This window comes from Anopheles stephensi, unplaced genomic scaffold (assembly GCF_013141755.1).
Source record: "Anopheles stephensi strain Indian unplaced genomic scaffold, UCI_ANSTEP_V1.0 ucontig424, whole genome shotgun sequence".
Taxonomy (NCBI): domain Eukaryota; kingdom Metazoa; phylum Arthropoda; class Insecta; order Diptera; family Culicidae; genus Anopheles; species Anopheles stephensi.
This window is the reverse complement of record NW_023405374.1, coordinates 21,477-43,104: the sequence shown is the minus strand read 5'-3', so window position 1 is coordinate 43,104 and position 21,628 is coordinate 21,477. Positions and strand designations below refer to the sequence as shown.

Below are 21,628 nucleotides of genomic sequence, written 5' to 3'. Positions count from 1 at the left end.
CTGTGAAAAGACAATACAATTTCATGGAAAAAGCTTGCCAACTATGCATACCGTTTTGACAATTTGTTTGTAGGAACACATAATGCAAATTATTTTACATTAACAAATAAGCGGTTCGTTGTTCGATGTTTTAAAAGTAATCGGGAATCATGTCTTAAGAAAAAAATTAGCAATTATATTCAGTTAAGCTCTATTAATTTTTTTATTTTGCATTGTCCTGTATCATTGGGACATGTTTAAACGTGCACGCACAGCACAACTTGCTGCAATTTGCGCGACTCATCTCATTCCTCTTTTATACCCTCAATCCAACCAACCGCATGGAAATTTCCATAGAGTTCTTCTCGCTTTCCTCGGTTCCACTTACTCCTTCATAACATTCGATCTGCAAATATCCTTACCCTGACCTCACGCATGTAGGAAGACCGGATGCAAGGAAGAACAAAAGATTACCCTGGTCGATCGTAACAAATTCGCGAGTATTGGGCTGTGTACGCATCGGTCAGGGTGCGTAACTACTCATGCTGACTCTCCTTCGCATTGCGGTCTCCTTTGCACTGCTTAAAAATTTCGCTATTCCAAAAAGGATATAAAAAGGGGTTGCAACCCTAATTAACGAGAGTTTTCTTAAAACCTTCGTACACAGGAGTTATCTTCAAATCATCGTACACAAGAGTTATCTTCAAATCATCGTACACAAGAGTTGTTGTAACCATCGGAAAGTTCAGTTGCTAACCTAAGCTATCAGTTACGCGTCACGCAAGCAAATAAAGTGTTATAGTGAAAACCAATTCAGATTGCTTCAATCATTGTGCCGAAACAACAGTTGAAATTCATAACATTTTATTTCATAACATTAAACTTTGCAAAGGATTCGAAATGGAAACGACAAATAAGGAGGACACCTACGGAGAAGTTGGTAAAATCCAGATTCCAACCATCCAGTTTCCAAATAGTAAGAAAGGTTAAGTTTTTTTATGTTCAAATATTATAAATTACATTTTCCTTTGCAGTTCCAAACCTCCAAATAATCAAAATAAAAGGGGAACCACAGCTCAATTCCACAAACAAAAATAATAACCTTGCAGTCGACATGCAACCATGTAGTAAGTTTCAAAGCGGTCAAAACGATTCGGTTCTTTTTAATTATATAGCATTATTTTTAATTTGCAGATTCTTCTTGTCATGCCAACACCGAGAAATGCGCGGATGAGGCAATCAAACCAGATGAATTTTGCGCAATGCACAAAGTATGTCTTACTTTTTAAGTATTTTGTCTGTGTGATACGATGTGCGAATTTTGAAATATTCTTATTTTTATTATAGCTAACAAAAGAGCAAAATTGTCTTCAGAAGCAGAGATTGCGGAGCTTAGAGCCAAAGTGGATCGGTTAGGGAAAGAAAATAAGTATTTAAAGGATCTTATAGACAATAAATTTGATATACTCATTAGAAATTCAGCCCGGCATCGAGAAGCCGTAGAGGAGTTAGTCGCTGTAAGTTGTCCAAGACAAGGTCTACTTTCTAGGAACGAATTTGAGCTAGCCAAGCTTAATACAAAAGAAGAATTAGATACTTTTGAGCAATCGATCAGCACTGACCCATCGTTTAAAGAAAATGTAGTTAGGTATTTGCAGAGGCAAATAACAGTCGCAGATGTAGACAGTCGATTACATAAAGCGCTTGATTTCCTTTTTACTCGACCTTTTTTTGCCACAATCAGTTGGACTGGAAAAAGTAAGCCGGGATCAACGAAGATAGAGTTCAGGAAGTGTGAAGGCATACTTCTTCTGTTAAAAGAAATAGGAAGTAATGCGAGAGTTTAAGCAACTCTCAAATACGTTGCTCCCAAATTCGTCTTAAGCGCGCTCCGTCTCGAGCTAACCTTTCTCCTACCAAACACACTTCTCTTCATAAAAAAAGAAATTAATTCATTAATCTGAAATGAAGTACTTCTCATGTAGACGACCACCGACATAAATGATATCTCTGTGAAAAATTATTATTAATATCGAGTTATTGTTTCTTTCTTAAATAATTTGCTATACACTAATTTAGATCTTATTCAGTTTCGTTGCATATATGGGTAAATAAATGTGATACCTATGATACATATTTTGTTGATACCTGTTTCTAAAACATGATTTGCTGAGTGAAATTTAACGATACTATTGTCTTTTGTTAAAAACCAACAATTTCTTTGGTCATTTTGCAAAACAAAATCTTGTCTTACAGTTACACTGATTGTTTTCTTTTTTTCACTTTTTAATGGATAACAAGCATCTTTACTTTTAGGCATCTTAAATTCATCCAACTTTGCGAGTCTGTTAATGGCTTGTTCCAAGCTCTTCCATCCACTACGGAGAAGACGTTTCATAAATTGACGATGGTTTTCAAAAGGATTTGTCGAAATTAGTGATAGTGACCCAAACCTGAGCATTTCATCATAAATATGTTGCAAATTATGAAAATTGCTTGTCATGTACTGTCTGCCATACACGCTAGAGAAGTTTTCAACAAATTTGTTGATTAACTGACCTGCAACGTGCCATTAACTTTTATGAACTGTTGAAGAAAACAGTGTAATGGCAAAAAACAGTAGCATGAAGTGTTTGTACACCTCAACAGGCAGATGATCTTTAATGATGACAAATGACGCGTAATGCAAAAAAAAAATGCGCACTCAGATGCTTTCCAATGATTGAGGTATTTGAGATGGCGTTGTTTCCTATGTACTTCAAGAGGTTTTAGTACTTTTTGAATAGCCTCCGAAATCTGTTCGCATTGTTTTTCCGTCCATCGTTTTATGCCCAATGTACCGTCTCGCCATCCCAGAAGCAACCGCTTTGTTGCTCTTAAGTCAATAAGATGCATCCGATCTGCTACACATATTTCTTCAATAATGTCGAAAAATAGAATGTCCAAAAGAGGGGTGTACACTTTGCGGTGTCCGGGATAAGCGTCATTTCTGAATGCTTGGTCTGTTCCTTTTGGAGCATTTAAACCGACAAATGTAACCTTATGGCCCACATACCCTCCTTCAATAGTACATTTTAAACAGCTTCCGTAGCCGGTGTGGCCACGGTCCGGACCATCTGGAAGGCGCAACCGTGCTAACGATCGTGCAGAAGAAGCCGCGGACCGTGGCCTGAGTGCTTCGGAAGAAGCCGCAGCGGTCGAGGCGGAAGTTGCCTCCCGCTAGAAGTGCTTCGGATATCACAACAGCGCTCATATGCGAAACAAAAAAAAGTGTTCCAAAGAAAGGGAAATGAGCAGATACTGTTATAAATAATAAAACGGAAGGTGCCTAACGCACGGCATAGGAACAGACAAGTAAGCCTTACAACCCCATTCAGGGTACGCCCTCGCGGGCATAAATGAAGGGGAAAGGGAGGATTTTAATTGAAATGAATAAAAAAAACCCATTCTGAAAAAAAGCCAGTTATCCTTGTAGTGGCGAAGCGAAGTATCCTTTGGGGCGGTCCGGTGGTCGAGGCGACAGAGGCGCCGGTCTTCACAAGGCAGGGCCGAGGTTCAAATCCCATCTAGACCGCCTCCCCGTACGTAGGGCTGACTACATAACTACGGGTAAAATTAAGTCACAGAAAGCCAGAAATGGCAGGCCGAGACCTCTCCAGGTTGTAGTGCCAAGAAAAAAAAATCCTTGTAGTGGCGATCGGACAGCCGAACCGAGCAGACGTGTCTGAGCGAAACTCCGTATGAAAAATTTTGTGTGTGGAAAATCGAGCTAGAGTGTCAGTTTTTTGTGTCCGGACCTCGATTGTCCGGACCCCCTGACGCGAAAATCCGTTAACGGCCGTTGAGTTCAAAAATCAAGCGGTTCTGGAAGTTGAGATCCGGACGGAACAACCCGCTTGCGGAGCACCCGGTATTCGGACAGGTCATGTTCGCCCTGGTTTCCTGGAGTTCCCGGCGGGTCCTTTGGCCGATTCTTGGCGTCCCGGGTGACCGGGTGGCCGGTCCACCGATCGACGTGTCTCGAGAAGGGGAATCCGGAAGTGGCCCCCCAGCCCCCACCCCCCATCACTTACCACCAGCCCCCCACAGCGAAAGCCCCCCAGCGAAAGCCCCCCCCCCCCGGCGACGGTTTTCCCGTGTTTTCGCGGGGAAGGAGGGGAGATAGCGGTTCCGTTTCTTGGAGGGAATTGTCCGGGCGGGTGCCCACCACCCACCAAGCAGCAAAACCAAGCAGTTTTGCACCACCAGGGGGCGCCACAGCAGAGGCGAACTGTCAAAGGAAGCGAGAGGACGCCTTTCCGTGAGCTCCTTGATTTTTACAGTGTTTTCGAGATAATTTACCTAAAATTCGTGCCAAGTGTGGTCTAAACGTTCGCGAACAATTAATTTACGCCAACGTTGTGAATTTTGATGAAAAAATAGTGGAGAAATTGTGAAAAACGGCACACAAACATTGTGTCGAGCCCCGGTGCGTGTGGCCGCGAAGGGTGCGTGTGTGGTGTCGTGAGTGCGTGCGAGCGAAGCGCTCCTTTCCGGTGCGGTTGAAGGGGAGCCCGCAGCGTGGTGAAAATTGTTACGGACAGGAGTGTAAAACAGCGTTATAAACATTACCCCCAAAGCGGGAACATATTCAGTGCATAAAAGTGTGGAAAAGAGCGTTAGACCGGCAAGCGGTTACCACGTGCTAAGGGCACGTAAACTTAGCACGTTGGGGCTTGTCAATGTCGGTGAGTGCGTGTGAAGTGTGTACATGCTCTTCATCTGACAACTGGACAGTGGGCACAACATCGGTCATCCCGGTTGTTGTCCAGGGAGAATCCCCCCCCCCCCTAATGCCATCAGCGCCATCTATGGGGCACTAGCGGAAGTTTCTCAGTAGACACGAACCGAAAGCTCCGCACTGTGCATATAAAGTGCCATAGAGACGCATGAGGGCTGCAGACCGGTCAGGCGCAAACGTCTAGCGAACACAACGCTGGGCAAGGCGACGAACCGGTCAGCGTAGCCATGTCGGAGGAGGCGAGTGATGGGTCAGTGGACGTGGTTTTAATGACGCACCTGGAGTTGTCGCGAGGAACACTGTCATCATTACGGAGATCGCCGGGGGCACCCAAGCCAACCCCAAGGAAAACGTCGGAGACACTGGGAGAGCCGGGCACGGCAGCACGGATGAGAACCGCCCCCGCTCCGACGCCGTCGCCAAGGAGATCCGTATCTCCCAAGATGCTGGCACCAGCCGCATTGCCGTCGACGGAAGAAACCAGCGGAACTCCCCATTCTCCGCCTGCAGAAGCGTCAGACCAACAGACGCGTCTGTACGAGCTGGTGCTGAAGAAACTGGAGGTTATAACCTCAATGTTTAAAAAGAGCGAGGCGGAGAACGCAAGGCTCCGAGCGGAGCTTGATATCTATCGAACGGGTGTGCGAACTGTAGTACAGCTGGAAGATTCATCGACTGGCGTGCGCTTGGGAAGCCAAGCCATCACCAAGTCCGGGCCCAGCAACAGGACACTCAGGCGCTCCAAACAAAGGGAGAGAGCCGAGGCACGCCAGTCGCAGGGTCCTGCCCAGCATCGTCTGCTGGAGCTGCAGGAGCATCTGCGGATGGAGATAGCGGAGAAAGAGGGGCAGCCAAGGGCGAGGAACGGGCATTGGCAACGGTCCCAGCCCCTGCATCCGAACGACTTTCCGGCACCGGAAACCAGGCGGTAGCAGCAACAGTCCTACCGAGATGCCCTGGTATGTGGAAGGCAGGTTGCTGGAGAGCGGCAAAAGGCCCAGCCTCCATCCGCACCGCAGCGCAATATCAACGCCCCGCACAGGTGAACCGGCTGGCTAGACGACGACGACCAGACGCCATCTTGGTCGTCCCAGCACCGGGAGTCTCCTTCGCGGAGATGTACCGACCCATCCGGACGAGCCCGGCCCTTCAGGATGTCCAGCAGTGCATCCGCATAGGGAAGCGGACACCAAAGGGGAACCTTCGGATGGAGCTGGCGCGCGACATGGACTCCGCGGCGTTGTATAGCCGCATCCAGTACCCGCTGGGCGAGCTGGGATCCGCCAGGGTCCTGACCGAGATGGCGGAGGTGTCCTGAAAAACGTGGACAACCTCACGGAGGAGGAAACAATCCGGGAGGCGCTGAGGGCGGCACTCTCCAAGGAGCCAGCGGAGAGGACCGACTCTACGGATATGGGAGAGGACCGACGCGACAAAACGGGCCAGAGTACGGTTACCGCGAGTGGAGGCGGAAGCCCTGCTAACCAGAGACCGTCTGTTGATAGATTACGCATCGTGCCGGCTGGAAGAGGCCCCCAGGCTGGAGGCGGCAAAGCGCCGTTGCTTCCGGTGCCTGGAGAGGGGTACCCCGGTGGTAGCGGACTGCATCTGGCCCGATCGCAGCAACTGTTGCCTCCGATGCGGAGCTCCTGGCCATCGGGCGGCCAGCTGTAGCAGTACTGTTAGCTGCATCCGGTGTGGAGGACCACATCGCATTGCAGCGCACGGCTGTAGTGGAGCTAACCTTCCCTCCCGCCGATAAGCATGTAATATACCCAACCAGAAATTTTCGGCGGATAACTAACACACTCTTAAGATTTCTCTGTTGGCGTATGGATGTATGCGTGTACGCTTACAACCGTATGCATAGCGACGGTGGTACGAGTACGCACTCTTTCCCCCTCTCGCGATTTTGTTCTAGATTCATGTATGTATGCGTGATTATTTACGATTATATGTATTTCTAGTGTGGGGGACGCGAGCGCGCGCTTTTTACAAGGGTTTTAATTACCTGCTCTCTCTCTTTTATGTCTGGAAGATTACTTTATTTTAGTTTTTCATGCGTTCGGTTTGCCAATGAATGTTCTGTGTTGATGCGATAAAAAGGTTGTTCTGGTTTGCGAAATATTTTATAAAAAGTGATACTATTTAATCAAAAAGAGTGTACCTATAAGGTTATCATATCGAATATCAAACATGGAATGAAATCCGGAAATTTGTATCGTCGCGCAAAAAAATATGCAAAATTGGAAACAATCAGTGTTCAAAAGGTGTCAAGTTCGAATCGAAATGATAAGTATTGTGTATTAGACAAAAAACGTTTATCAAATTGATGTCACTTTTAAACCTCAGCTGAAGAAGAAGTTTTCCTTGCTGAAGAACAGCACAACGATTATTTGGAGACAGACTATCTCAACCCGGGAGATGACTGTAGTGATGATAGTGACCGCGAGGAAAGCAATACAACAGCAAATAACATCTTGGAAAATATGTCCATCGTAGATGGCATAAAGTTTTGGGCGCTTTCTACTAACGCTACGCACCAATCAATTAATTTGATTTTACAACTTTTTAAAAAGGCAAATATTAAAGTACCTGCCACCGCTAAAACATTGCTTGGAACGAAAAAGAATGCTTCCTCCGAGATATCAGAGGTCGGCGGTGGTCAATTCTGGTATCGAGGAATCAAACACTGCATTTTGAATTACTTCAGATGAGTCAATAGGATAACTTGATAGTCGATGAGACAACAGATATTCTATTTTCATTTTATTTGTGTTACAGTACCATAAAGAATACTACGAAAGAATTGTCGCTTACACTATCGATCGCCTCTGCATAACAGTAGCAGTATGCAGTTTTGGCCGATTTTATTTAAAATAGAAGAAATACCACTAGCACCAATTATGACTGCAGCCATATTTTGCGGGCTGAAAAAGCCAGATAGCATTGAGCAGTTTCTTCGGCCAATGGTAAATGAGTTGAATATCCTCATCACTCATGGTATAGCGATACAAGGGCAGCAAGTAAATGTTAAGCTGCGTGCCATCGTTGCTGACACTCCGGCAAGATCGTTTATAAAAGGTAATTAAAAAACTGAAAAAACTGTATTAAATATTACACAACTCTACTTATAATACAAACCATATTGTAGAATTTAAAAATGAACTGCACTAAAAATATATTTACATTACATTTTAGGCGTAGCTGGACACACAGGATACGAAGGATGTTCGAAATGCACTGTTGTTGGTGAATACAACAGTGCTGGCCATACTGTAGTATTCCCAACCATGAATGCTCCCAAACGAACAGATCAGGGTTCCCGAAATAATGCATATCCCAAACACCACAAAACACCAACACCACTGCTGGATTTGATGAAATTTGATATGATCGAGGACGTTATTGTGTCAGATCTTCTACATTTGTTCCATCTTGGCATAATGAAGCGCCTTCTTTTAGGCTGGCGAGACGGCAAGCTTGGGACAAAAGGATGGTCTCAACCACAATCAGACAAAATCTCAACGGCTTTAGCAAAGATACAACTTCCCTCAGAAATGCATCGAAAGTTGCGTCAAATCAAATATCTGCACTTTTGGAAAGGCGTTGAATTTCATTACTTTTTGAGTTACGCTGGCATTGTTGTATTAAAGCAACATTTGAGCGATGAGATGTTTCAAAATTTCATTATTTTGTTTTGTGCTGTTACAATTCTTTCGTCAAGTGTGTACAGAGCGAAGTGGGATTTAGCCAGGAATTTACTTGATACATTTGTAAAGGACTTTGATAGAATTTATGGTGCACGATATATCAGCAGTAACGTGCATAATCTTCACCATGTGTATGAAGAAGTAATTCGATTTGGTCCGCTTGCAACGATTTCCACTTATCCCTTTGAAAATCATCTTCAAGTTTTGAAGCGCTTGCTCCGAAGCGGATGAAAAAACTTAGAACAGGCCATCAACCGTCTATCAGAGATGTAGCAATTTGATATGCCACGTATTGTGTGTGAAACAAATAATCCTACAATTAAGGAACGTGGAAATTTGATAACACTAACTGTGCGATCAAATTTCATACTTCAGAACAATTTCAGAAATGGGTGGTTTTTGACGAAGAATGATTCTATTGTTAAATTTCAATCAGTAGAGAAAGAATCCTCAACAGATAACGCCAACGTTCTAATTAGCGGACAAAAGATTAATGTTAAATTTTTGGTGTTCGACTATCCTTTTGATTCGAAGGAAATTTTTGTATTTGAAGGATACGTCAATACATTGTCTGAAACCTGCGAAAACACGAACTTGGATAATGTAAGATGCAAGTTAGTGGCATTAGCAACCTCTTGTAAAGACGAAATTATATTTGTACCGGTTCAACACACCTTAGAATAAAACAATGTCTTGAACCGTGTGATATTTGTTATTTCTCATTTTCTATACATTATTTTAAATTACACTACAATTTTACAACTTATAGGAACTTTAACTTCACTTCACCGACTACAACGCGTGAACCAATTCTACAAGAGCAAATGGATATAGTGATCATGCTCAAAATATTTTAAGTATCACTTCAAAAGAAGACTTCTAAAAATAGTGATCCGATATTGATAATATTTTTACATAGATGCAGTGCTTGCTGTTAGCAAAACCTTTTTGATAACCCTAACCCTAACCAAAAACTCTAAGTGAAATATATACAATTAAATAATATGTTTCTAACTACTATAATAAAAATGATAAGTGTTAAGAGTGGAAAAGAAAATATTTGATGATAAAACAAATTTAAAAGAAAATAAATTTGAGGAATACTACGAACGTTTCACTGTGTGGCACGATGTGCGTTTAGTGCTTTGTATATTAACACGGTCCGTAGCATTCCTCAACTTATTTTTTAAAAAGAAAGAAATGTAATTTGGATTGGATTTTAAATTGTTATTGCTACCTATTTTAATAAATAAATCTAAAAAGTTTTGAAAATTAACTAAACCTAATTTTTTAACACCTGCAGTTTTGCTGATACCACTCCAATTTAATGTTGCAAAAAAGGTTTTGAAAACAGCAAATCAATCGCGTCGTGCAGACGATTATCCACATCTGCACGCGTGATTTGCACTTGCATCCATCTAACTACTTTGCTATTAAATTCAGGATCGTTAAGTTCTTCATTAAATTTAAAAAAATCTTCTTCGGAATCGATTGGGCTGATTTCAAAATCAGTCCTGGGAAACAAGCCTTCCCGACGACGAGTTGCCGCTACAACTTCATCCATAAGGGATGTAACGCGTGAAGAATTTTTAATGACTACATCCATTTTTGAATCTATAAAATCTACTCGACTGCTTAAAACGTTAATACGTTCATTGACGATAGCGAAATTGTCATCTTTTTTTTTTTTGTACTTTTGCACTGAATTGCTCAATTAGAATTTTCAACTCATTATTAGTCGTATTCGATTCAGTGCATATTTTATGTTTTTTCGGTGCTACAAATAATTAATGTAAAATAGCATTGTGATGGATAAAATTATATATTTTGTCAGTAAATTTTCTTACCATTAGTAAAGAGGCTACCATCGTTATTTATGTCATCGTTTACAGGAAATGATAAAAGATATAAGGTTAAATACAATGTAAAATATTTACTTTGATGAAACATACCGAATTGTGCTGCCGGAACCGAAAAACTGTTACGTGAACAGGGTTGTTGAGTAGATGGGTTGGTTTCTGAAACATTATGACATATAGTTTATATTATTTTAAATTAAATTTTAGTACATTCGAGCTCCACCGTAGCGCTTGCGTAAACATACCACCAGAGTTGGTAGGCGTTTGCGGAGGGGAATAATGAAGCGGAGCAAGGGGTGGCAATTCCAAAACGCTGAAAATGTTTCATTTTGGCGCGGGATTAATCACCTTCCCAGTGCGTCACTAATCTAAAATTAGAAACACACAGGTAAAAATTGTAATTAAATAAAATTATGTGCATTATAACATTCAACGTTACCTTCAAGAACATTTCGGAGACTGCGGAGATGTACTTTTTCGGTTGTTCAGTGCACTAGAGTTTTGCTCTGCAACAAACAAATTGACAATACACTTCATAAAACCTTTCTCGTAACGGAGCACGATACCAAGGCTGCAATAGCTCAACGGGTAACGCGGAGGATTCAGAACAGGTAACACTTTAATTGTATATAATCAACATCTAATCCAAAACTTTCTTCCTAACTTTCCATAGAAAAACACGCACCGGAAAAAAAAACACTGAGGATGACAACTTCACCAGAATAAGTACGAACAAGAAAAGGCGCGTTAAACAGAATGACGCGTACACCTGCATGAGAGCGAGCGAATTAAAAATGTGAACAATGGTGTACATGGCAAAAGCGAGAGCGAGAGCAAGCGTGAGAGCAGCAAAATATACAATTTTGTCGAGGGCAGAAGAGGGGGAAGAGCTGTTTTTTTTCAGTTTTTTTCTTTCGTGGTCCGACCACGTCTGCCGCACCGAAAAACCGGTTTTAAACGCCGAAAATCGAACATTCGTCCGAAAAGTCTCTGTATCTCGTAAACATTTTCGGGCACCGTTTCGTGCACGAAAGAAAGGCCGAAAACATACCCGAAAACCGCATTTTTACTTGTTTGGGAAAGCGTGTACCACCGACAGAGGAGGAGCTAGCCCGACGTCGGGCCAACAAGCGTGAATGCGAACGCCAACGTCGCAACGAGAGAGTAGATCGCCATCGCGATTCCATGTCGACCGACGTCGAAGCCGCCATCGCAACCACAAACACGTCAACGCGCTGAGTGGGAGCGGTCTAGGCCGAAACGATCGGCCAGTCAGAGAGCGTGTGAGAAACGACCGGACGAGAGCGGCATTTTGCCGTCTCCGCTTTGTGCGGTCGTTCGCACTCGCACAGCAGAGCGAGAGAGTGAGCGCGTGCGCTCGGTTAGGGTACGTTCGACATTTTGCGTTCTCCGCTTTGTGCGGATGTTCGTACCCGGCCAGTAGAAGGAGAGAGAGCGCACGCGTACGCGATGTGTGTGAGTTTCATCCCTTTTTCGTTTACGTTTTGTGCGGATGTTCGTTCCGTCCAACCGTGCAGTAATATTCGTGTCCGTCATTTTTAAGTGTCGTGTCGTCGATGAGATAGGCGTGGCGCGTATCTACTAATTTTAGATAGGGACGCTATTGCAGCCGGTGGCTACGCCTTCGTCGGGAAGGCTGCCGGCAATGGAGTTGTTTATTTATTGTTCATTATTTGTTCATGCGTGTTAATGTATTCTGTTCTGTTACATATATGTTACACCTATACAAATTTGTGAATTATTATGAATAAACATACGGCATTAAAAAAGGAGGCCCCACAGCCGGAAAAGCGAGTTACCAAGGAGTTTTCCGGGCCTACCGGGAAAACGGTGCGACTCCCGATAGGGGTTCGTTTGGGGAGGGGAGTGCAATTTCAATGGAGAATACCCCCCCCCCCCCCCCCCTGGAAAGTAGCGGTTTTTTCGGGCACCCACCGTTGCCGAACCATACACCGGACCCCATCAAGTATCAAACGGTACTTGATGGTATCAAACGACGCGGCTAGAAGAGACGAAGCCAACGAACACGTTTTCACCCCCCTACCTCTACCCACCAACCCCCAGACGTTTTTTACGGTTTTTCGCGAATTTGCCGGGGAAGGAGGGAAATAAGAGTGTCGGGATGTTCCGCAGCAACAACGCGCACAAAAACGTCTTTGTACCGGAAGCAATTGGACGCCATTTGGGGGAGTTACGTACGGGAAAGCGTTTTTTTGGGTTTTCTAAATTTTCCAGCCGCATCCCCGCATCCGACCCCTCCATCAACGCGGCGTGAGGAGAGGACCACGGAAAACAACACCTTTCCTGCTTACCACCCATCACCCCCTCCCCCCCCCCCCCCACAGATCGGAAAAAACCCGTTCTTTACGGTTTTTCGCGATTTTTCCGGGGAAAACCGAAACTAGCTGTTTCGGGCAGACGAGTTAACTAGTCAAAGGGATTTAAACGACGGACGGTCGTTCCCTTTGGCAAAGAAGGGGAGCGTTCCGAGGTGCGGTCGTTGTCCGCTCCGCTTCCCCTTCTCCGGCGACATCATGGCCGGCCGGATCAGCGGAGGCAGTTGAAATCTCGGAAGAGGAGGATGATGGCGAATTCTCCGATGCCTCCACCCTGGAGCAGACGGTGGTGGTGTCGCAGGAAGCAGAAGGGGAGACATCCACATCTGTGGTGATCCCTGAAGGCGGAGAAGCGTCTGCGCTAAAGTTTCAGCACAAGATGCTGGAGACCCTCGCCAAGCAAGTAGAGACGCTAACTGAGGAGCTGCAACTCAGCCGGGAGCGCAAGGTTGGTCTGAAGTGCACGCTGGAAGCGCTTCAGGAAGGAATGCGTTCGTTGACGGCACTACACTCCTCGGCACAGTCTGGTGGCCAGAGCAGTGCCAGAACGAAACGCAGCCGGCAACAACACAACCGAGCGAAGAAGACTTCGCAGCAGCAGCAGCAGCAGCAGCAGCAGCAGCAGCAGCAGCAGCAGCAGCAGCAGCAGCAGCAGCAGCAGCAGCAGCAGCAGCAGCAGCAGCAGCAGCAGCAGCAGCAGCAGCAGCAGCAGCAGCAGCAGCAGCAGCAGCAGCAGCAGCAGCAGCAGCAGCAGCAGCAGCAGCAGCAGCAGCAGCAGCAGCAGCAGCAGCAGCAGCAGCAGCAGCAGCAGCAGCAGCAGCAGCAGCAGCAGCAGCAGCAGCAGCAGCAGCAGCAGCAGCAGCAGCAGCAGCAGCAGCAGCAGCAGCAGCAGCAGCAGCAGCAGCAGCAGCAGCAGCAGCAGCAGCAGCAGCAGCAGCAGCAGCAGCAGCAGCAGCAGCAGCAGCAGCAGCAGCAGCAGCAGCAGCAGCAGCAGCAGCAGCAGCAGCAGCAGCAGCAGCAGCAGCAGCAGCAGCAGCAGCAGCAGCAGCAGCAGCAGCAGCAGCAGCAGCAGCAGCAGCAGCAGCAGCAGCAGCAGCAGCAGCAGCAGCAGCAGCAGCAGCAGCAGCAGCAGCAGCAGCAGCAGCAGCAGCAGCAGCAGCAGCAGCAGCAGCAGCAGCAGCAGCAGCAGCAGCAGCAGCAGCAGCAGCAGCAGCAGCAGCAGCAGCAGCAGCAGCAGCAGCAGCAGCAGCAGCAGCAGCAGCAGCAGCAGCAGCAGCAGCAGCAGCAGCAGCAGCAGCAGCAGCAGCAGCAGCAGCAGCAGCAGCAGCAGCAGCAGCAGCAGCAGCAGCAGCAGCAGCAGCAGAGCAGCAGCAGCAGCAGCAGCAGCAGCAGCAGCAGCAGCAGCAGCAGCAGCAGCAGCAGCAGCAGCAGCAGCAGCAGCAGCAGCAGCAGCAGCAGCAGCAGCAGCAGCAGCAGCAGCAGCAGCAGCAGCAGCAGCAGCAGCAGCAGCAGCAGCAGCAGCAGCAGCAGCAGCAGCAGCAGCAGCAGCAGCAGCAGCAGCAGCAGCAGCAGCAGCAGCAGCAGCAGCAGCAGCAGCAGCAGCAGCAGCAGCAGCAACGGACGGTCACAGTGTCGGCAAAGGGCCAGCAGCAGCACCAACAGCAGCAGCAACCGCAGCGTCAGCAGCAGCAACCGCAACGTCAGCAGCAGCGGCCACAACTCCAGCCGATGCAGCAGCAGATGACCTGGGCAACGGTCGTGAGCGGTTAGAATAGCCGAGCGCAACGCCCGACTCAGCAGCAGCAGCAACCGCATCAGGAGCTATACCGGCCACCTCAGATAGCTGCTGACATCACGTACATCAGCAGCATCGTGCCCAGTCCAAGGGGCGTCCTGCACGACCCGATCGCATCGCGGTGGTCCCCGGTCCGGACAAAACCTGGACGGAGATGTACGTGAAGCTGCGCACATCTCAGGAGCTGCAAGACGTCAGGGCTGATATTGGAATGGGGCGTCCGACCGCGCAAGGTCATCTGATCGTCCCATTACGCAAAAATGTGGACAGCGCTGAGCTGGCTCGCCGGATCCAGCTGGCACTCGGCGAGGATGGCGTGGTCCGTGTGGTGACGGAGATGGGAGAGCTTCTCGTTACCAACATCGTCTCTCTGGCCAAGAAGAGTGACGTGGAGCTCGCCATCAAGGAGAAGCTGGGAGCAGAGCCAGAAATCGCGCGTGTCGAACACTGGGAGCTCCGTGATGGCACGAAGCGCGCTCGAGTGCGGTTCCCGCTCACAAAGGTACGGCTTCTCATCGGTCAGAAACTGACACTGTGCCAATGCGTCAGCGGCATCCGCGAAGTGCCGAAGAAGCCGCTCGACCGTCAGCGTTGCTTCCGTTGCCTGTTGATGGGGCATCTGGCGCGAGACTGTCGTGCCTCGTCGGACCGGTCGGGTCAGTGTTTGCAGTGTGGCGAATAGGGTCACCGCATTACCCAGTGCACTTCGACAGCTAAGTGCATTGTCTGCCAGGGGCCCCATCGTGTGGGCCACTCATCGTGCCACCAGAAGCAGCATTCGCGGGCGTAATGCGGAGAATGCAGGTCAACCTGGGTGGTGGACGCATCGCTCAGGATCTGGCCCTGCAACAGCCCGCACGAACCGGATCGACGTGCTGCTGCTGTCAGAGGTGTATCGGCCTCCGGAGGGCAGCTGGGCGGTGGATTCGTCGGGGTGAGCAGCTGTGTTGGCAACCGGCCACCTTCCGATCCAGCGGATTTGGCGCTGTACCATGCCCGGGTTGGCTGCTGCGCAGATTGGAGGGGTGGTGTTTATCAGCTGCTACACCGCTGCTGTGGGCAACGGAGTCGCCACTCCCAGTGTCGTGGATGTGTCTTTCGCTAGCGCATCAATCGCTTGTCCGGACACTTGGTAGATGGCAGCGAACACCGCTTCGTGCCACTACACGGCGTCGGACCACCGGTACATCTTCTTCATCGTGGGGCCTCCAACTCTTGACCAGCAGTAGCGACGACAACAGCAGCAACACCAGCAGCAGCAGCAGCAGCAGCAGCAGCAGCAGCACCAGCAGCAGCAGCAGAAGCATCATCAGCGGGGACAGGGGTCCTCTACGTCGTCCACCACTTTCCGGTCCGCTGGCCGTAGATGGAAGACAACCCAGTTTTCGGTCGAGGCATTCCTAGCCGCACTCCAGACGGCCGGTTTCCCGGAGCGAGCCGTCAGCCAGGAGGGGATGGTCGACGCCATGCTAGATGCATACGACGACACGATGGAGCGCGTCACCATGTCGCAACGTGACCCCCATCGAGACCTTTTCTGGTGAACTCCGGAGATTCTACGTCTTCGGGAGGAGTGTGCGACTGTGCACGAGCGGATGCTACGAATCACCGATCTGCAGGAGCGCAGCATCGTGGCTGCACGGTATCTTCAATACGGCGGTTAAGACGGCCATTAGGAAGTACCCAGAGGTTTTCGTCCGTTTGTACCAGGACTGCCTTGACCGGGGTGCGTTTCCAGCGCCCTGGAGAACTGCTGCAAAAGCCTGGCAAGCCTCCCGGGGAAAGCTCCTCCTACCGGCCGCTGTGCATGCTCGACGTACTTGGCAAGGTGTTGGAGCGCCTAATACTTAACCGCCTCAACGAGTTCCTGGAGGAACCAGATGCGGAACGGCTGTCGGACGGGCAGTACGGGTTCCGGCGAGGCAGATCCACCATCAGTGCGATCCAGCGCGTTGTCGAAGCGGGCAGGACGGCCATGTCCTTTCGCCGTACCAACGCCCGAGACAAGCGCTGCCTGATGGTGGTGGCACTCGACATCCGCAACGCCTTCAATTCTGCGCCCTGGCAAGCCATCGCCAACCCGCTGAAGGACAAGGGAGTACCGTCATCGCTGCAGGAGATGCTGAAAAGCTACTTTGAGGATCGACGACTGGTTATTGATACCAGCGAGGGCCTTATTGAGCGGAGCATCAGTGCGAGCGTTCCGCAGGGTTCCATATTGGGACCCACACTATGGAACGTGTTGTACGACGGGGTCCTGGGTGTCCAGTTAGCCGAGGTTATTGGCTATGCTGATGACCTTGTCGTCTTGGTCCCCGCAACGACACCCCAAACCGCTTCCTCGACTGCTGAACGAGCCGCGCGGCAATCACGGACTGGCTGGACCGGAACCATCCCTTGCTGGCACCGAAGAAAACGTAAATGACGCTGATATCCACCCTGAAGCGTCATCCGGTCGTCAGCATCAACATCAGAGGTGTGGTCGTGCAATCACAGCGCTCTATCCGCTATCTTGGAGTTTGGTTGCACGACCACCTATCATAACTTCCGCATGTTCAGCAGGTTGCAGCGAAGGCCATGAGGGTTGCAGAAGCCGTCACGCTCCTCATGCCGAACCACAGTGGCCCGAAGTCGTCGCGTGCCCGACTGCTGGAAGCCGTAGCGGACTCCATCCTGCGCTACGGGGCCCCAGTATGGTCGGAGGGACTGCAGCTGCAACAATGTCGCAGATTGGTGCAGCGGGTGCAGAGTTCGACGGCCATTCGTGTTTGTCGGGCTTTCAGGACGGTGAGGGGTGAGACGGCCCTGCTGCTGGGTGGTCTCATCCCAATATGCATGCAGATCGAGGAGGACAGTTCATCACCGGCTGAACGATCCAGCAAACGAAAACTCTAGGAATGGTGTTCGGAATCTGGAGCGTATCCGAACGTACGGGCAGTGGCAGCAGCAGTGGGACGCAGATGCGGCCAGCGAAGACGCCAGTCGTTTCACTCAGTGGACGCATCGAGTGCTACCCGACGTGAGGGCATGGCAGTCACAGAAACATGGAGACGTGACGTTCCAGTTGGCACAGGTACTGTCTGGCCAAGGATTTTTCCGTGACAACCTGCGCCGGATGGGTTTCACGTTGTCCCCGGACTGCCCTAGATGCCGGACTGCCCTTGATGGCGTCGCTGAGACGGCGGAACACGCCGTTTTTGGCTGTCTACGGTATGTCGCTGAACGTGGAAGGCTGTTCGAGGGGGGAAGATCGGGTTAGATCACCCCCGAGGATCTCGAGGCAGCTCTGCTCAAGAGCCCGGAAAAATGGAGCGAAATATAGTTACGCATAATAAGACACCGTCAAGTCGCCACGCGCGCACTTTCCGACGCGCATGTCAAAAGCGGGCTGGCAACCGGACCCGACACGTGTACACACGCTTCCGCTCCACGACAGCCGCTACCAGCGAACCAGCCAGGTCAGCTTAACGCCAAAGCGGGTCATTTGCAAATATTCCAGCCGATGTTAGTCAGTTACGATTCAGAGATCAGGGAATAAAGTAAGCTTTTTGTAAAAAGTACTCCTACTGTGTCGTTTCTATAACTATATGCCAATTCGTCGCACTCGTGACTGACGAGCTCCAAGACGACTGGAATGCGGAAGGGGGAACAGTTGGTTTTGCAGGGCCAGTCGTCAGTCGCACGCTTCCCCTTCAACTCGGTGGCCGTCGCTCGCAATCAGCGCCGGAATGTTGCGAGGAATGCGACACGGGCGAGAACGAGGGAGTTGCAGCGAGGTTGGCGGCTCCCATCACCAACTCCATCGCCAACAACAGCTGCGCGTCGTGCGGCCATCCGCGAACGAGTCGCGAGGTTCAGGGAGAGGCGAAGGACTGTGGCCTCCCTGGCATGGATGCACGGCGATGGCATGGAGTCTTCCAGCGAGGATGAGGACGTCTTCCCACCAGCAGCACTAGAACGGGCAAGCAGCACTAGATCGGGATCGGGCCTCTCTGCCGCGGAAGCAGCCGCAGCAACAGAGGCGGATACAGCTGCGCGTTAAAGGGTTCAATTTGTGAGTGTTGGGCTCGAATGCCAAAATGGGAGGCCTTTGAATGGCATAGGTGGAGGGACAGTCATTTCAAGAAAAAGGAGCAATTTGTAAGATGTTACAATTTAAGGAGAAATGAAAAATAAGAGATACTGCTTCGCAGAAACACTCTGGCCACAGTATCCTCGCGGGTCAACGGCCAGGGGATGGTGTACGGAATTATTGGAGCTAAAAAGAAAAAGGTTTCAATCAAATTCGTTTGTAAAAAAAAGCCAGTTATCCCTGTGGAATCTTTTCTGACACCTCTTGCTAAAAACTCGTTATAACCAAAATGATCGTAAGGCCAAGCTTTCGCTGTCCCGGAGTGTACTGAACGCCGAGATCAAGCCAGCTTTTGTCCTTATGCTCAGCGTGTGGTTTCTGTCCACACTGAGCTGACCTTCGGACACCTCCGTTATCATTTTGGAGATGTACCGCCCAGTCAAACTCCGCACCTGGCACTGTCCATGACGTGGACCGATAGGTGTCGCCAACGGACGGTACAAGGGTACAAATAGAAAGAGAAATCCTGACCGTGATCGGTCGCCAACGGACAACCGAAGAACTGCTGACCGCGATCGGTCAGCAATTATTAGATATAAAACGCGAGTAAATTTCAATAAAGTTTGTCATTTAACCATCAGAACGAGTCTGAGTATTATTGGCCTTTAGGCGGCGTGACCTGCGCCTGTCTAAAGAAACGCGCCGCAAGGTTAGCTTCGCACACGCGACAAATTCGCTAATATCATGGAAATGAATTTCAATGAGGGCGAAATCGGTATGGATTTTCAAAGTTTACAGCCATTGACAAAAATGGAAAATAACAAAAAAATTGTTGTAAACGACACTGATTTGAATGAAGAAGAAAAACGAGCATTGCATGGAATATTAACAAGCTATAAAGAAATACTATAATTCGAGTCCCATCCTCTTACATTCACACACAAAACAAAACATCAAATAAGAGCTACAGATAACATACCAGTCCATACAACATCGTATACATACCCGCAAGTTTATGAAGATGCAGTTCAGACACAAGTAAAAAGAATGCTAGACGATGGTATAAGATAAGTCAAGTCAGTAAGAGTCAATAAGACAGTCCCTTTCACCATACACTTCTCCGGTATGGGTGGTGCCAAAAAAGGCAGCTTCAAATGGCAATAAGCAGTTTCGTTTCGTTGTTGACTATAGGAAGATTAACGAGATAACTATCAGTGATCGTTATCCAATCCCAGAAATATCAGACACATTTGATAACTTAGGGCAGCCCAAGAAGCATTTGACAGCTATCTTGTGGGCAAAGGGGGTAGAAAGAGAACAGAAACAACGAGGTGAAGAGCAGTGGTGAATTGCACTGGGTGACTGGCATATAGAAAGACAGAGAGCGCAAATAAGAAAGAACGAGAGACAATGAAAATAGACGAATGACGTTCCGAATGGTTTGCAAAAATATACCCGGCGTTATCTTGTGCAGAACAAGCCATTCTCTGTGTTCTGTTTTTATAATTTCAATTAAAGTATTTTGAGCGAAAATTAATTGAAAATGGAGAACGTGAAACGAGCAAAGAAAAGTGGACTATTGAGAAGGCTGGGAAAGTCCTTCAGGGAGCAGTGCGAAAGAGAATTGGAAGCTGAAAATCAACCAGGACCGAGCACGCTGCAACCCAACCCAAGCCAAACTGCAACATGTAAGTTTTTTGTGTTCTGGCTGTGTATTCAAGTGAAGAGTGTGAAAATAGAAGCAGGGATATCAAAAACATATAACGAATATCGTGCTACAGTGTTGGAATGAATGGTCGGGTTTCTTAACTGTTGCTGCTTGTGCTGTTTAATGTACGGATCGGTCCTGCAACTGTGGCGATCCAGTGGCTTTCCGCTGATTTTGATACAGTGAAAGTTTCGGTACCGGCCGAGCAGTTGCACTCTTTCATACGATAGAACCGGGCAGAACCGTAGCGCCTGGTGCTTTGTAAAAAAAATTAGCCAACCTCTGTGGTGCAGTGGAATTAATTACCGTGTATGTTTTTTCTTTATTTTAGATACTGATCTGCACATCACCGATGAGGATATGCATGAAGAGATATATGTGCATGAGCTTGATACTGGCATGGCTGAGAGTGCAGAGTACTAAGAGGAATGGATATCGTTAACGGATGAAGAAGATGAAGAGGAAGATGATGCTGAGCAGCATGTGGTCAAGGATGATGATGAAGCCAACCGGAACAACACGTTTTCCAAAACAACAATTGTGGGCACTATCTCATCGAATAACACATGCTGCTTTGAACGATTTATTGGAGATAGTTCAGGAAACTACGGAATGTTATGTTCCTAAAGATGCCCGGACTTTCTTGAAGACTTCCGTTGGCGTTGGCAAATAAATTGCTTCGGTGGCAGGTGGACAGCAAAAAGATTACCATAAGCCTCAGAGCCATGATTGCTGATAATCCTGCTCGAGCGTTTATTAAAAGTAAGCAAATTCAATACAATAAAAAAAATTAAGGCAGTATTAATGACTTGTCTCTTTTTCAGGAGTGGTCTATTTCAACGCTGCAAATGGCTGTATTAAGTGTAAAATTGTGGGTCGACATGACAAACGTACTCGCAGAATGATTTTTGAAGGCGTAGCAGCTAAAAGGACCGATGCAGAGTTTAGAAGCGGGCAATACGCTATTGGGCATCAAAGGCGACCTACACCTATAGCGGATATTACAGGTTTAGCCATAATTAAGCACATACCAGTATCGGACGATCTCCACCAACTACATTCCGGATTCATGAAGTTATTCGTGGTAGGTCATGCAGAAGGAACTTTGTCTTCGTTTCCCAAGTGGACGTTAGAAGAACAAGAAGAGGTTTCGACCATTTTATTAAAAACTCGTTTGCCAGTAGAAATTAATAGGGCTATGAGATCGCTTACATATGTAAAATTTTGGAAGGGGTCTGAATTTCGCACTTACTTAAATCATATTAGCATACCATTACTGAAAGGAAGAATTCACGATGATGCCTATCATCATTTTAAACTGTTTTACGTAGCTATAACTTTATTATCTAGTTCTCATTTTAAAAG

At 48.0% G+C, this 21,628-nt stretch overlaps 2 protein-coding genes across 3 annotated transcripts in view; one reads left to right on the top strand and one right to left on the bottom strand.

The window, feature by feature from the left end:
* Window positions 1-21,628, bottom strand: part of LOC118516982 — a 62,820-nt gene that overhangs the window by 23,395 nt on the left and 17,797 nt on the right. The window lies entirely within an intron of this gene.
* LOC118516983 lies at window positions 729-2,956 on the top strand. Of its 2 annotated transcripts, none has more exons than XM_036062811.1 (4): window positions 729-919; window positions 1,014-1,106; window positions 1,174-1,250; window positions 1,327-2,956. In XM_036062811.1, exons 1-4 carry the CDS (start codon window positions 880-882, stop codon window positions 1,393-1,395), a joined length of 279 nt encoding a protein of 92 aa, XP_035918704.1. In that variant the 5' UTR covers window positions 729-879; the 3' UTR covers window positions 1,396-2,956. The 2 variants fall into 2 exon arrangements, with proteins under 2 accessions (XP_035918704.1, XP_035918703.1); XM_036062810.1 differs by having other exon boundaries at window positions 729-955.